Source organism: Aphelocoma coerulescens, chromosome 1, assembly GCF_041296385.1.
Source record: "Aphelocoma coerulescens isolate FSJ_1873_10779 chromosome 1, UR_Acoe_1.0, whole genome shotgun sequence".
Lineage (NCBI taxonomy): Eukaryota > Metazoa > Chordata > Aves > Passeriformes > Corvidae > Aphelocoma > Aphelocoma coerulescens.
In genome coordinates, this window is record NC_091013.1 from 91,120,624 (window position 1) to 91,134,874 (window position 14,251).

A 14,251-nucleotide genomic window follows, 5' to 3' on the forward strand; every position below is an offset into this window, starting at 1 on the left:
CAGATCACAGGAGAATGGTCAGGTGTTGGGGAAGAGGGATGTCTTCAATTTGACACCAAGATGATTTTAAACAGAAACAAAAACCCCACACAAGCCCCACAAAAAGTTGGCTGTTTGCTAAAAAATCCTACCCAAAAACCATGATGGATATTTTCAGAGATTTTGATGTTTCCTGAAATGCTACTTTCCATGACACTGGAATAATTCTGTGAGCTCCCAGAGACTCTGATGCTGTGTTTATGCTGCCAGTGTCTGTTCAGTATATGGCAACATTACTGGGTTTGTACTGCATGGCAGAGGTCTGGGTATCCTGCAAATCATCTCTCATGCCTAAGGCTTGGCAGGATTCACCAAGCAGGGTTCTGCTGTGTACTGCTGGTCTGGTGATCTGGTTACAGACTATTTGTGGTCCTCCAAACTGAGGCAGATGGACAAAGTGCCTGTTCACTCTCCCATCCAAAATTCAACAGGAGACAGTGCTCATGCAGCACATGGAAGCATCCAAGCCCAGTCAAGAGCATCTGATTGCTGTAGTTCCTGTTTTCTATGTGAATACCATAATGCCCAAGCTAATGGGTGTCCAGGGAGGAATATTTATCATTCCCTTTGTTGTAACCTATTTCACCATCTCAAAGATACTTGTTGGACCAGACTGGGAGCTGCTGAGGTCACACACCTTGTCACACCGGTACTCCCCAAACTTCACCCCTCGCACGATCTGTTGGTAGATGAGGTTGGTGGCCACGTTGTCCTCACTCGGGTTGTGCCAGGGAGTGAAGATCTCCTTCCTGAAGAAGAGCCGCCACGGCGCGTTGCGCTCCTGCGCTCCCTGCTCCTTGGCGTACTGCTCGCACTGGGACACAGCATCCATCACGTGGTCATTGCCACTCCCCAGCGAGGACACCTGGGAAGGGCAGAGGGAAATGTGGCATTCACCTGACCAAATGCAGACCTTTCTCGGTAGAGATCTATTTTTGAGTCACTCAGCCAGACTTCCTTTATAATCACAACAATCAATGTATCTATGTCTTCTAGACAGACAAGACTGAATAGTTCTGCAGCATGGCTGAGTCATTCCATTTTGAGCTCCAGTTTCCCATCCAGATTGAAAGGAGAGCATCAACACGAACCAGCAAAGCCAATGGTCCCATTTTAAACTATTGTTGATTCATATTGTGCTTTGAAACACACTGTTTCAAAGTCATGGGCTTGGACCCAACCATGCTAAGCATCAGAAAAACCCAGAATAAAAAAGCCTGTCCTGTTACAGAAATTTACCTGCCTTCTCTTTGGCATCTGCCATGAAGCCCCTAAAGGACTATATCCCCTCAGACTCAGCATCCCTGGCTGAATGTCTCCTCAAAAAAGATGAAGAAGGCAGAGTATAAACCATTTTCTTCTCCACCTAGAGGCAGAGGTGGCCACATCTGCAGGTGAGAATATACTTCATCCTCTTACACAGCACCTCTTGGAATATTTTAGTTTCATTGACTTGCAGCTGTTGTCTCACCTGATGAAGTTTTACCCCTCTCATTTATACTCACCTTTTATTTTTACAGAATTTCTGAAAAACATGTGGTTTTATGTTAAAGAAATCAGGTTAAATGCCAATGCAGGAATGGCAGTTTGGATATTAGCTCATTTTGGGAGCTTAATTTCAACTGTTAGCTTTCTGATTAAATTTAATTGGCTCCCTTGCATAAAAATCCAGGTAGGTTGTTTTACTGGAAATTCTTCTCTAATAAGCTTAACTGAGAGCAAGAGAATAGCATCACATAAGTATGTAGGAGGAAAGGAATTTCTGGAGGCTTCTGGTCCAGCACACTGGTCAGAACAGTGCCTCTTTGAATGGCTTTCTCTGTATTTTCCTGTAAAATTCTGAATATCTCCAATGAGAGAGATTTTCCTACAACCCAGCTGCAGAGTTTGACTACTCTTTTTGTGAAAATCATGGTGACACTTGCATTGTAGAAATAATCCTGCCTTCTGGAAGTTATGTGACAGCAAGGAGAACCTCCCCCTTCTTTCCCAGAGCTATTCAGGAACAGAACTTAAGATATACCTTGTCAAAAAGCGCAATGTAGAGCGAAAAGCCAAATCGGTCCTTCAGGCTGATTTTGTCAGCCAAAGAATTACAGAGCTCTTTAGCAGTTGTTGCAGAGTCTGTCAACAGTGTCTTTGTTGTCCCATCCATAAATGTGACAGGCAGCATGATTGGTTTCTTGGACTTGGTTGCCTAAAGGATTAAAGTCAAACTTTATAATGTTATGTGTATTTCAATACTATTTACCTGCATACTCTTCCACCCCACTCTGGTAACCACTAACTAATTCCTGATCCTACTAACTGGCTGCTTTTCAATGTTACCATACCATATTTATCAATGGGATAATGTATGGTCAGCCACTGGAAGCACTCAGAAGTCACAGATATTTTATTTAACACATTCAGTCATCGAGGTGCCTACTCCAGTACAAGCATGCCAGGGAATGCTCATGGACACTGGAGCACAGCTGTATGTGCTTGCAAGCTGGTATAGAAAAAGAGCAATTTCTGCACAAACTGCCTGTTCCAACTATGATTACCCCCAAACAAGTCCCAGGGACCACTCACAGGAGGCAGTTTGCCAGCACCCACCTTCATCTGGAAGACAGTTTCCTAGAACACACAGGGGCTTGCTCTGGGCCAGCTTTGCCTCAATGCCCAACAGCACTCTCAAGCACATTGAATTTACAAATATTGATGCAGCCAAAAGGATTGATCTTCAACACACTCTGGAGCAAAGCCAAGATGTACAGGGAATGCAATATGTTGGAATTATCTGAAAATTCTTGACAGAAATAGGCATTTTGTTGCCCCACATTCTGTCCTGACAAAGATGTGGTTCTTGTGACAGTGAAAGGCTTAAACCCTGAGCCACAGTTGCCTGGGGAGGACATAGAGGGGCTCGTACCTGCAGCTCCAGCCAGCTGGGTGGCTGTGTCCTTGTCCCATTGGCAAATGTCCGCCTCAGCCTCTCTTCACAATAGGGAGCATAACCTGGGGGGCCTCCGTTGATGAAGTTCCTTAAATACTGTTGGCAGCAGGGAACACATTGTTTAGACCTTTGGCTTAAGAGGCCAAGCATTTGAAAGGTTAACAAGTAATGTTTTATGGGAGAAAAACCCTCTGTGACTAATGACAGTGATAATACTCAAGCTCGGATGTTCCTACATCACAGCACTGGAAGCTGAGAGAGAGTAGGACAGTCTGCACCCCTGCCTTGTTCTTCTACTGTGCATTTCTGGCCTCAGAGGAGATAAGATACCAGACTAGATAACAGACTTTGTCTGAAGCCAGAGCAGCAGCTTTTCTGTTCTTGCTATTGCTGCCACTGATTTCTATCTTTGAATTTTAAAGATGTATTATAAAATGTTATTGAGTTTTGGCCAAAAAGATGGGAGTGAATGAAAAAGATGTGTAAGTAATGATCCAGGGGAATTGTAAGTGAATGCCACTCAGAACACTTAGCTGCCAGCACAAAAGATCTTTCACGGTGACATTAAACAGATATTCCCTTAGTCAGACTTTAAATTGCAATTTGGCCTAAACCAGAATTTGAAGTGCTTCATTGTATGTTAAAAATACAACCATACTATTGTAGAGAAAATTAAATCCTGTGATTTTCACAATATGAAAGATAATACACTGAAAAATATTGCACAAACATCTTGGCCAAAATGCCAGGTAAGACTAATAATTCCGTAAATCTAATTTTTCTGAGAGACTTTATAGATAGATAAAGAGTTCTCTGAATGATAACACACAGCTGTTCCTTCAGAAACACAGACTGTTTTATAACACTGTCAGCCATAAATCACATGGCTAGAGAGACAGGTATCTCTGTCAATCATAACTCACTGCAGCACTACGAAGTATCTATGTAATACAGCCAGGTTACAGAGATGAGAGCTGTTGAAATGATCCTAAGTGTTCGATGGAAGGTAAAAGTGTAGTTTTAATTATGCTACTGCAAACAATGAACTATGTAATTACATGTTTTTTCACGTTCCTACTTCCTTGTGACTGAAGCTTCCATCTAAGCCCTCTGTTGGTTGAAAGAAAGGTGCAAAGAACAGGAGTGCTAATGTGTCTTGGCCCGATGCTTAACACATGATGCGATAAAGGTGTCTAATGGGATCCAAAGCACAACTTGCATATTTGGGAGCTGGAACACATATTGAAGACCTGCCTCATTATCAGTGAAATCTTTTTCAAAATGTTCAGTTCTAACTGATACTTTTGAATGACAGAATCATAGAAGGAAATAGGTGACATCCACAGGGACTTGGACATGCGAGTTGGGTCTGTATAAACCACATGAAGCTCAACAAGGACAAGAGCGATTTCCTGTACCTGGGCTGGGGCAATCCCAAGCACAAACACAGGCTGGGAAGAGAATGGATTGAGACTAATCCTGGGGAGAAGGACTTGAGGGTGTTCATGGACAAGAAGCTCAACATGACCCATCAATATGCACTCAAAGCCCAGAAGCCATCACCAGCAGCGTGGGCAGCAGGGTGAGGGAGGGGATTCTGCCCCTCTGCTCTGCCCTAACCAGATCCCACCTGGAGTGTTGTGTCCAGCTCTGGGGCCTCCAACACAAAAAAGACACAGACCTGAGGAGGCCACTAAGATGCCCAGAGGGCTGGAGCACCTCTGCTATGGAGACAGGCTAAGAGAGCTGGGAGCGTTCAGCCTGGAGAAGGTTCCAAGGAGATTTTAGAGCACCCTTCAGAACCTAGAGGGGCTATAAGAGAGCTGGAAAGGGACTTTTGATAAGGACATGGAATGACAGGGCAAGGGGAAGTTGCTTTAAACTGAAAGAAGGCAGGTTTAGATTGGGCATAAGGAAGAAATGCTTTCCTGTGGAGGTGGTAATGCACTGGAACAGGCTGCCCAGAAAAATTGTGTCTGCCCCATCCCTGGAAACATTCAAGGCCAGGCTGAATGGGACTCTGAGCAACCCGGTCTAGTGAAAGGAGTGCGCTCCTGGCAGCAGGGTTGAACTAGATGACTTACAGAGATCCCTTCCAACCCAAACCATTCTATGCCTCTGTGATTCTATGATCCTATATTTCTATGATTCTGTGTCTGAGTCTCCAGAACTACTTATAAATTATTTCTAATAAGTGCTTCAATATCCTAAAGTAATCTTCTGTTATTAAAGATTTAAACCAGCTCAACTTCCTGTGCCATACTTCTCAGATCTCATTTTCCCCACATAATTTAATTGCCTGCAACTTTGCCAGTGATTTATCTTCTTTATTAGATTTCACACCGACAAAGCCTGGGGATGAAGGAGGCATTTCTACTCTTGGCTTCAGCTTTTTCAGTGCTGAAGACCTGGTACCTAATCTGATATCTATGGAAATTAATGGAACATCTTTATTTCCAGTCAGGCACTGGGACAAATTGTCCAGGGAAGGGGTGGAATCACCATCCCTGGAAGTGTTCAAAAAACATGCAGATGTGGCACCTGTGGACATGCTTTAGTGGAACCTGTGGGTAAGCTTTAGCAGTGGGCTTGGTAGTGGTTGGATTTGATCTTAGACATCTTTTCCAACCTAATCACTTCTATGACTCTATAACTCATTTGGAAAGCAGAGTGTTCAAATCTAGGCAACAGAGCTTTGCCCAGAAAAGAGGAAAAGAAAATCCTTAAGAACAACCTGATTTTCAAAAGTGTCAGCCACTTGGCATCTCCCACTAACTTCAGTCCTGCTGACCCACAGTGCTGCTGAAGATGGATTACATGTTATCTCATGTGGCTGTTTGGAATTGGATGTTTTCAGTACGACACGTGGTGGGGAACGTAGTGTCATTCCGAGAGTACGTTTGCAAATGTACTTCCACGTAAACTAAATCCTTCCCTTTCTATGTGCATTTCTTTTTAGCATAAATTTCCATTCATAATTGGTTGTGTTCTATGCCTTGCCAGTTTTGGTAGAGTAGATGCCTGAGGTCACACTGTCAAAGCCAGTAGATGCTGAATGCACAGACCTTTGCATATGAGAAACAGGGGAGAAATGTGGGCTATTCTGGTTGTGCAAATTCCACTTGCAGCCTCCCACAAACAAATTTCCTGCCAGAAGTCACTTAATCACATCTTCACACATCTACACTGCAGGAGGCATCATCAAATTTGGTTGTCTACATTACCTTTCGAGTCACAGGAAAGGGAGAGTCACTTTTCAGGAGTGACTCATCTAATTCACATTAGACATTGAACTTGGGATAATGCACACTTTCCTTAGGAACTTTGTGGCAAAGACTGGGATTCCCTCTACTGTGAAACCCAAGAGAAAAGCTGGTCCCATGAGTGGAAAAGAAAATGTATTGGCAGATAATTCATCAGACAAATGTCATCTAAAATTTACCTTCACAAATTTCTCAGAAGGAGCAAAACATCCCACGCAGAGGGACATCAAGATCCAACCCCTAGCATGGCTGCTTTTGGATGGGTTCTGGGTCAGCTGCTTGCAGATTTGGCAGTAGATTTCATCCCTACAACAGGAATAAACAAAATCATTAGAAGTTAAACAGAAAAAAATTAGAGGAACTATTTAACATTAATTAATTTCTATTAATAAGCATAAACACATAAATTGGCTAAGCCAGAGATGTGCAAGTGGCCTTCATTTGACATTTTAGAATTTCTGAATGCTTCATTTAGCAGCTGAAATGAGTTTGAGTTTTTCATTAGCAGACCATTAAAAATATTCACACAAACAAAAGAGATATAATGGTGAAATGGAGTAGTGAGGAACAAGAGTGAGCATTAATAAAACCAATCCAGTGTCATTGGGACTTTCAGAAACGTTTGAATCCCTTTGCATGGTCTTTCCACTGGGCCTGATATGGACAGTAAGAAACATGATTCAGCCCAGCCTGCATTATACAACACAACCATAAAAATTATAAAATGAGAGCTTTGTAAAGCTGCAGACAGTATCAAACTTGTTTGAATAACTCAAGAAAAGCTCAAGGAAGAAGGAATGAAAAGAATGGCATGTTCATGCCTTTGTCTTGATTTCTAACCTTAAGGCTGGCCTGAGGATGCCATTACCAATAATGAAATGGAGCTTCTCCAGGTTGGAAGTGGGTCGGTCTTCAAGCATGCTATTACCCTGCAGCGTGGACTCACCATCGTGAAGTCTCTTTGTCACCTGCCAACCAGACATATTGGTCTCTTTCAGGACAGCCAGTTACTGTGTCCCCCCCCACCCCCATCCCAAGTGTGTGGTGCTCCCCCAGGAGGACTCCTCCACCAGCCAGGAGGGCTCTCAGAAGTTCTCCAATTTAGGACTTTAACAGCAATGGGAGGGTTTGACTGTGTTGTCTTTAATCATGTATGGGTGAAATTAAAAATGGTCCTGTCTAGTCACACTTCCACCTGCTTGGTCTTTTCCCAGGGTTTCTACAATGGCACCCTTGCATCCCAGCTCTGAGCTGGTCCTGCTGCTGGGAGAGAGCCACCAAGGGTCTTGGGAATAAACCCATCTTATTGCCAAGGAGGACCTGTCCCTTTAACTTAATCACACTAAAATAATCATCAGTGTTTTAACTGGCAAAATGGACCTATTCCCCATGCTAATGATGCAGCTGAAAATGCATAAGCATGGTGCTGTTTGTGAAAACAAGGATGGCATTCATCTGCCCACCAGCTCACTGTCTCAGCTAGTCAACCTCATCTCCATTTAGAGAGATGAATATTTTTAGAGCGTGTTCAGAGCCAATTAGGGTGAGCTGGACTGGGTCCTGTTTCTCCCCACTGACCCTTAAGGGAATATCTCACAGAGCAATCTTCATGCTCTCAAGCAGCTATAGCCAGGTGAGATGGTGCCTGCTCTGGAAACGGGCAGTCTGTGAATTGTTTCCATCACCCCCACTTGAAAGACTTATCATTCCTCACTCTTTTGAGATGGGATTTCTCAAAAGCTCTCAGCTCGGCGTAACTGCTCCCATAGGGAGTTTTGTCCCTGGCACTGGAATGGAGCAGAGGATGGGTGAGTGCTGTTGGAGACCCCACCTCTGCTATCTATGCCATGGTAGAGGGCAGGAAACTAAAAGCAGGGATAACATTCAGACCATCACAGAGTGGTGGGAGGTATCGGCAGCTGGATGGAGGGCTGTGAAAAAGGGGAGGGAAGGTGCTGGATGGATGGAGAACAGGAGCCGAGGGGAGGCCGGCGCGAGGTGCAGAATGACTCAAGGAGACACGGGAAGCCAACCTTTCCCCTTAAACACTCCTTAAATCTTTCAGGCAGAGAGACAGGTAGCGCCAAACCCAGAGGAGGGCTGGTTCTATGTTGTCTAGGGAAAAGCAGAAGAGAGTCAGAGAGGGCTGCAGACAATCCAACGGCACTTGTGCTGCCAGGCGGCCAAGCGTCTCCCCTCACCTCCTCCGTCAGTTTGGATTTCTTCTTGAGTGTTAAGGAGACCAGTTTGTGCCGTACACTGTTCTTCTTGTGCCCATCAATGTGAGTACTCTGCAAAGCAAGAGGGGTGGATGCTAAGTGGTGAGACGCAAGTGCTGAACAAGTGCTCTCCCTGCCTCACCTGGGCTCCTGCAAAAGACCATTAATCCTGAGCAGAGAGTGAGATGTTTCAGAGGCTGTTGAGAACCAGAAGTCTGGACACATATTCCTGTGCCCCTTGATAACCCAGGGCTGGCTCTGAATTTTGTAGATATTCTCTAATCAGTAAGTGTCCTTCAGATCAAAATTATATCTTGGGAACATAAAAAAAAGTTACGTTGAATACATGGCTGATTCCTGCTTAACCCACGTCCACCCAGTTCTGCTGTATGACAGTGGAAATGAGATGAGCAAGACCACTCTCTGAGACAAGCCATTTGCACAGCAGGTTTTTAGCTGGAAGCCATCTAGCCAGGGATTCAGGGACAGGTAGTTACCCACTGTGGTTTCATAACTTTTAATCAGCCCTGTGCTCTATCAGGTTTCCCAGAAGAATATCTTTGACGTGGGACAGCTCCAGGCACTGACTATGTATCATCAAATTACTTGCTGGCTTTCTACTTTTATAGCAAACTTTTGGACCCAGTTAATCTCTCCTCATTTAAGTAGCTTTGAACAGACCATGATTTCACACCCAATTGACACTTTGAGTCCTGTGGCTGTGATGGTTTATATCCATTATAAACATGAGTTGGTGCTGTAAACCTGGATTTGCATATTATTTCACTCCGGCATCTTTTGTACTGTGAAGAGATGATGTAACCACAGAGAAAAAGGACAGCTTAAATTTTCCTTCTCTACTGTACTACCTGATATCTCAATTGGACAAAATATGCCTTTTTGTAGTAAACAAGCAAGCAATTGTGGGTAGAAGGAATGAAAGGTGATTCTTGGTGTATATTTTTACAGAATTATGATCCTGACGCTATTCTTGTCCAGAAGGGGAAGTCTTGTCTTCACTGGAAGTGCTGAACAGTATAATAATTTCTAAGAACGAGGAGATTTGTTATTTTACCTCTGCAAATGCTGCAGAGATTTGTCAAGAAAACTTCTTGAAAATTACACAATGACATCCAGAAGATGCTAATAGCAGAGAATATCTTGTCCTATTGAATAAAGCAATTGCCAAAGATGGAAATGTATCAGCACTGTGGACATTGATTTATCCAGAACAATGTTTTGTCTGGGAAGGATATTAAGATTAAGTCCTCCAGTGATATCCAGAAGGCACTCAGGATGCAATAGGGATTTACTGTTTTAAAAATTTTTATTTCCACAGTTTAATGTCCTGGTAACTAATTACTTCCTGCTCCAAGATTAAGGACACATTTTTAAATTAGTCTCTCCTGACTCAGGGCAGATCAAAAGGAAATCCCCAAATAAGAAACATAGCACATTGCTTTCCCCCCCCTGTATTTCAGCCCTGTGGGGTGAAGGAGAGAGCTCAAAGTCCCTTGGGAGATATCAGGGCACTTCCGTCACTGGGGAACATTCAGCTGGCGGACATTCAGTTCTTCCTGTGAGGGAGGGACAGGATCAACATCTGACACACAGGCAATTCTCCCTTCGTAGCATAAGTGCAAATAAAATCATCAAACTGATTGCCTGCCACAAACCCCACAAGTCATTTCTTTCCAACACATTTCAATATCCAACACCTAATAATAACAACATCTCTTTTACAGCTGCAGCAGTTACCTCTCCTTCTCCCTGCAGAGCCTGCAGTTCTTTCTTATAGGTCTTCTTCCCAAGAGTCTCATAGATTTTTGTCATTACTGGTATCTTCTCACCACCATCACTCATGGCTGTGTGATATTTCGGCTCGGGGAGGTCTCCCATGAAACGCAAGATAGTGATCCACACAGCAAGTGCTGCCTATATGAAAGGAAAGTTACACCCCATTAGCTCCCACCAGGGCAGTGGAGGGGGTGGGCAAGCCATGCTGAATCCATCAGGAACCCCACTGTGGTGTCTCTGTACATCTGCAGGAGATAAAACACTTCCCTGCGTCACACGTGAAGTTTTGCCTGCGGCACACGTCCCCTCTGAGCAGGCTGGGTAGGCCACTGGCTGGGACCACATTCAGGCTCTGTGTTTGTGCCACCACGAATGCGTTTGTGAACCCTACCAGGGGTTTGCTTCTTGATAGGAGATGCCAGCCTTATCAAGGGGCAGAGACTTGCAGCTCCTAACCCACTGCAGAGGGAAAGGAGAACCACAGCGAAGGCAAGTTCAAGAATAATGTAATGTGCATTATAGCCATGCAGATTCAACCCATTTCTGCGCTTGTACCACTGGCTATGGTACAAGCAGTTCTTCTCTTACAGCTCTGCACTGGTGTGTATGACAAGGTAAGAAGCAACTTTTCCAGCTCCCTAGAAGCTTTACAGGTGCTACTCAAACAATGGTTTCCATTGCCCATGTGCTGAGCCCAGAGCACCTCATTGTCTTAACACAGATACCAAGGTCCAGAGATGGACCCTCCTCTCTAATGCTCCATCCCTCTAATATTCACTGTCTTACCAGCACTCAAAGCATGCCCGTGGGACAGTGGCCACGGACACATGTGCAGCAGATGAGTGTATCCCAAATGGAAACTGCTGGTACCCTTTGGCTGGAGGGTCACCCAGGCTTGCTCCAACCCACCCAGCCCTGCTCAAGGATTTCCATCTCCTGCCTCACCAACTGGTCTCCTTCATCTTCATGGTACAAGAGAGGCTGCTTGAGAGGCCGGCGGATGTACGTGTGTGTCGTTGTGCCCTGGAAATATGTGGCAGCAAACTTGGCAAATTTATACTCTGAGAGGTCTTCCTCCTCCTCCTCAGGGAGAGGCAATGCTGCATCCAGGTCCTCTTCCTCCAACTCCTTCTGGACTTGCTCAAGATCCTGTTGTGGAAGGACACGTCAGACACTCAGTATGGCTTTAGATATCAAAATACCATTTTCCTTTGGGCCTGAATTTTCTGTCAGTCTGATTTCCATCCCAAAAGGAAAAGTCAGATGGAGGGAAAACATGGAATATAGCTCTGGAGCCCATGCAAAGCCCAAGCTCTGAAGGACATGCCCAGGAATGTCCTTAGAGCAGTAGAAGAAGTAACAAGCATGGCCCCACTCACAGCATGTGGAAAGGGTGTCTAAGAGCTAAATGCCTTGAGCTGTGATGAACCAAAAAGGAAAGATCTCAAAGGTCACAGGTCCTTGATGACCTTTTAGTGATACTGCTCTCCTCCATTTGGTAGTCCCAGGGAAAGTGGCCAGTCTGCCTACCCATCTCCAGCCACAGCATAGTAACACTCTGGGGCCACACAGGAGAGCCTGGCCTTGAAGGAAGCCTTCAGAGACACACTTTTTTATTGCTGTACTCTTCCTTGACCTATTAGTATTTTGCTAATGCCTTTCATGAGATAGCCAGGCTCCTGTACATCTCCAGTACCTCGAAGCCATTGGGTGCCTGGCCTTCCTGGCCAGGCAGGGAGGAGGTTGTCCCCAGGAATCCAAACATTTTGTCCACCATTTCCGAGTCGTTCACCGGCTCGTTGCGAGCTCTCTCCATTTTTTCTAAGAGCTCTTTCTTCCGACGTGCTTCCTCTTTCTCCTTTACTTCTCTCTCTGCATCTTCCCGTGCCAGCTGGGCCAGGCGTACCTGCAAAAGGCCAAGTGCAATGACTGAACTGCTCCTTCCAAAGAGCTGGCAGTAAATTCCACAGGGCTTGGCTGTAGGAAGGCAGGCTGCCTGGTGCTTAGAGCACTATACCCGTATCATAACTTGAAGCAAATCAGTGACATGTCCATGTCGCAATTTCCCAACTGCAGAAGGACAAAGCAATGCATTTTCCCCATTCCTTAGTGCCTGTTTAGGGGTGTTGGTCCATGTACAGAAACTCTCACTGACCTCATTTCTTTCTTTTATACAACAGCCCTGCATGTCCACACACACACAGAGTGTCCCAGTTCCCCCTTTATACAATAGCAAAAGCAAGTGAATAGTAACTATAATCTCTAGCATTCCTGTGCAGCAAATCAGAAATTCTGGAGCAGTTTCAAACTAATAAAGCACAGAGTACTTTAGAGAATTAAATACAAACCACTCAAGCAGGGCAGAAATCCCTTAGACATTTTTGTCATTGCCCCTCAAAGAAGCAAAGCTGTTTCCTGGAGAACAGAACCCCAGAAAGAGATCAGTCCCCACATACTTGGTGTTTCTTTTCTGCTTCCTCTTTGGCTTTCTTGGCACTCATCTCCTTTCGAAGTCGTTCTTCTTCTGCCAGCCGAAGTTTCTCTGCTTCCAGGCGTCGATAATACTGTGGGAATAAATAGAAGAGCCTTCTGAATAGGAACCAAATTATTTTTGGATTTTTTTTCCTTTAAAAATGAATCCCAAGACCACATGATACAGAAGCATGTTTTTCTCCCCTCTCCTCATCTCTGTTTCTCCTCCATGGTACTCACCTCCCCTCGGAGGCGCTTATAGAGCCTTCGGGCAATCATGCCCCGGGCATAGGCCTGCACGGTGAGGACAGCCCAGAGGCGGTGGCGGAAAGCCCTACGGACCAGGTAGCCCCGGCATCGTGCCTGGAACTCGATGATCCGCCGGCGAGCCATATGGTACTGCTTGTGAAGCTTGCGGGATCGGTACAGGGCCTGCAGCCTCAGGAAGCCAATCCTCATCTGCAAGAGGGAGCAGGATGAAACCACCCCGCCAGCCGGGGGCTCACCCACCATAAGCAGATTTCCATTGCTAATCTCCTGCTTGCACGGCTGTAAATAACAGCCACTGAAATCAGTCCCCAAGACAGCAAACCTTCTGGAGGGAGGTTTTCCAAAAGGGTGGGGAAATTAAGCCCTCTGGCTGCTGCATTGTTTCAAAGCCCAGGAAGGACAAACACAGTTTCTTCCCCATTGAGCCTTTGAGAGGTCTCAGGATGTCGGGATGGTCATCCCAAGTAACCACAAGCCATGAGGGTTGTTCCTGTGGAGTTCCAGCAGCTGCAAAGCTCTTGCCTGACAGTCAAGATGCTGTTTGATAGCAGGAGGCAGCATCCTAGCCAGCCTGGAAAGTGGCTATTTCTATCAAGTTGCAGGCTTGAAGGATTATATTGAGATACTTTAGACCCCAATATACTTCCCAAAAGACCCTGCTGTTGGGTTCAAAACCAGCTGGAACAGGGAGAGAAGAGGACTATGGATGGGTTGGTGAGAAACTCAAATATGGCCTCACGTGGAGATGGAGTCTATTTTTCAGAGGAAGCTGCTCTTGAGTTTCCAGCCACCTGGAAACTAGGGGAAGACTTACAAAACCCCAAATCATCAGTTGGTGAAATGGACATTTAAGTCACAGGCAGAAGAACAGCTAGGAGGTGGTCTCTTCAATGAGAAGACAGACCAAAAGAGCAAACTTCCTTTCCTTGCTCCAACTGATAAAAGCCAACCTCATCACTTCTTACATTCAATGGGACATTTTTAAACAGAAGCCCTCACGTATGTCCCAGGTGAAAGAGGCAGGAAGGCAGAGGTGTGAGGAAGCACCCCTGTACTTACAGCACCATAGTTCTTCCTGCAGTTATGTCCACGCCAGTATCTCTGAATCATCAGGACTGAATTTCTCACTTTCAGGAAATTGGACCTGCAAAGTCAAATTTCAAAGTGAATTTCAATCATTTGCCTCTGTGGTTTGGCCACAAGTTATCATCATCTCCTGGGCTCCATTTCTTAGAGATTTGAACCTGAGTGTC

At 45.1% G+C, this 14,251-nt stretch overlaps 1 protein-coding gene across 2 annotated transcripts in view; it reads right to left on the reverse strand.

Annotated features, from left to right (window-relative positions):
- The window catches only part of MYO7A (myosin VIIA), a 63,532-nt gene that overhangs the window by 15,270 nt on the left and 34,011 nt on the right, over positions 1-14,251 (reverse strand). For both annotated transcript variants that reach the window (XM_069016874.1, XM_069016865.1), the window contains 12 exons: positions 14,058-14,142; positions 12,969-13,187; positions 12,713-12,820; positions 11,953-12,162; positions 11,202-11,405; positions 10,218-10,394; positions 8,442-8,531; positions 7,081-7,208; positions 6,420-6,546; positions 2,954-3,073; positions 2,063-2,236; positions 677-904 (listed from right to left, as the gene is read on the reverse strand). In XM_069016874.1, the coding sequence (XP_068872975.1) occupies positions 677-904; positions 2,063-2,236; positions 2,954-3,073; positions 6,420-6,546; positions 7,081-7,208; positions 8,442-8,531; positions 10,218-10,394; positions 11,202-11,405; positions 11,953-12,162; positions 12,713-12,820; positions 12,969-13,187; positions 14,058-14,142 (1,870 nt within the window). The remainder of the gene's footprint in view (positions 1-676; positions 905-2,062; positions 2,237-2,953; positions 3,074-6,419; positions 6,547-7,080; positions 7,209-8,441; positions 8,532-10,217; positions 10,395-11,201; positions 11,406-11,952; positions 12,163-12,712; positions 12,821-12,968; positions 13,188-14,057; positions 14,143-14,251) is intronic.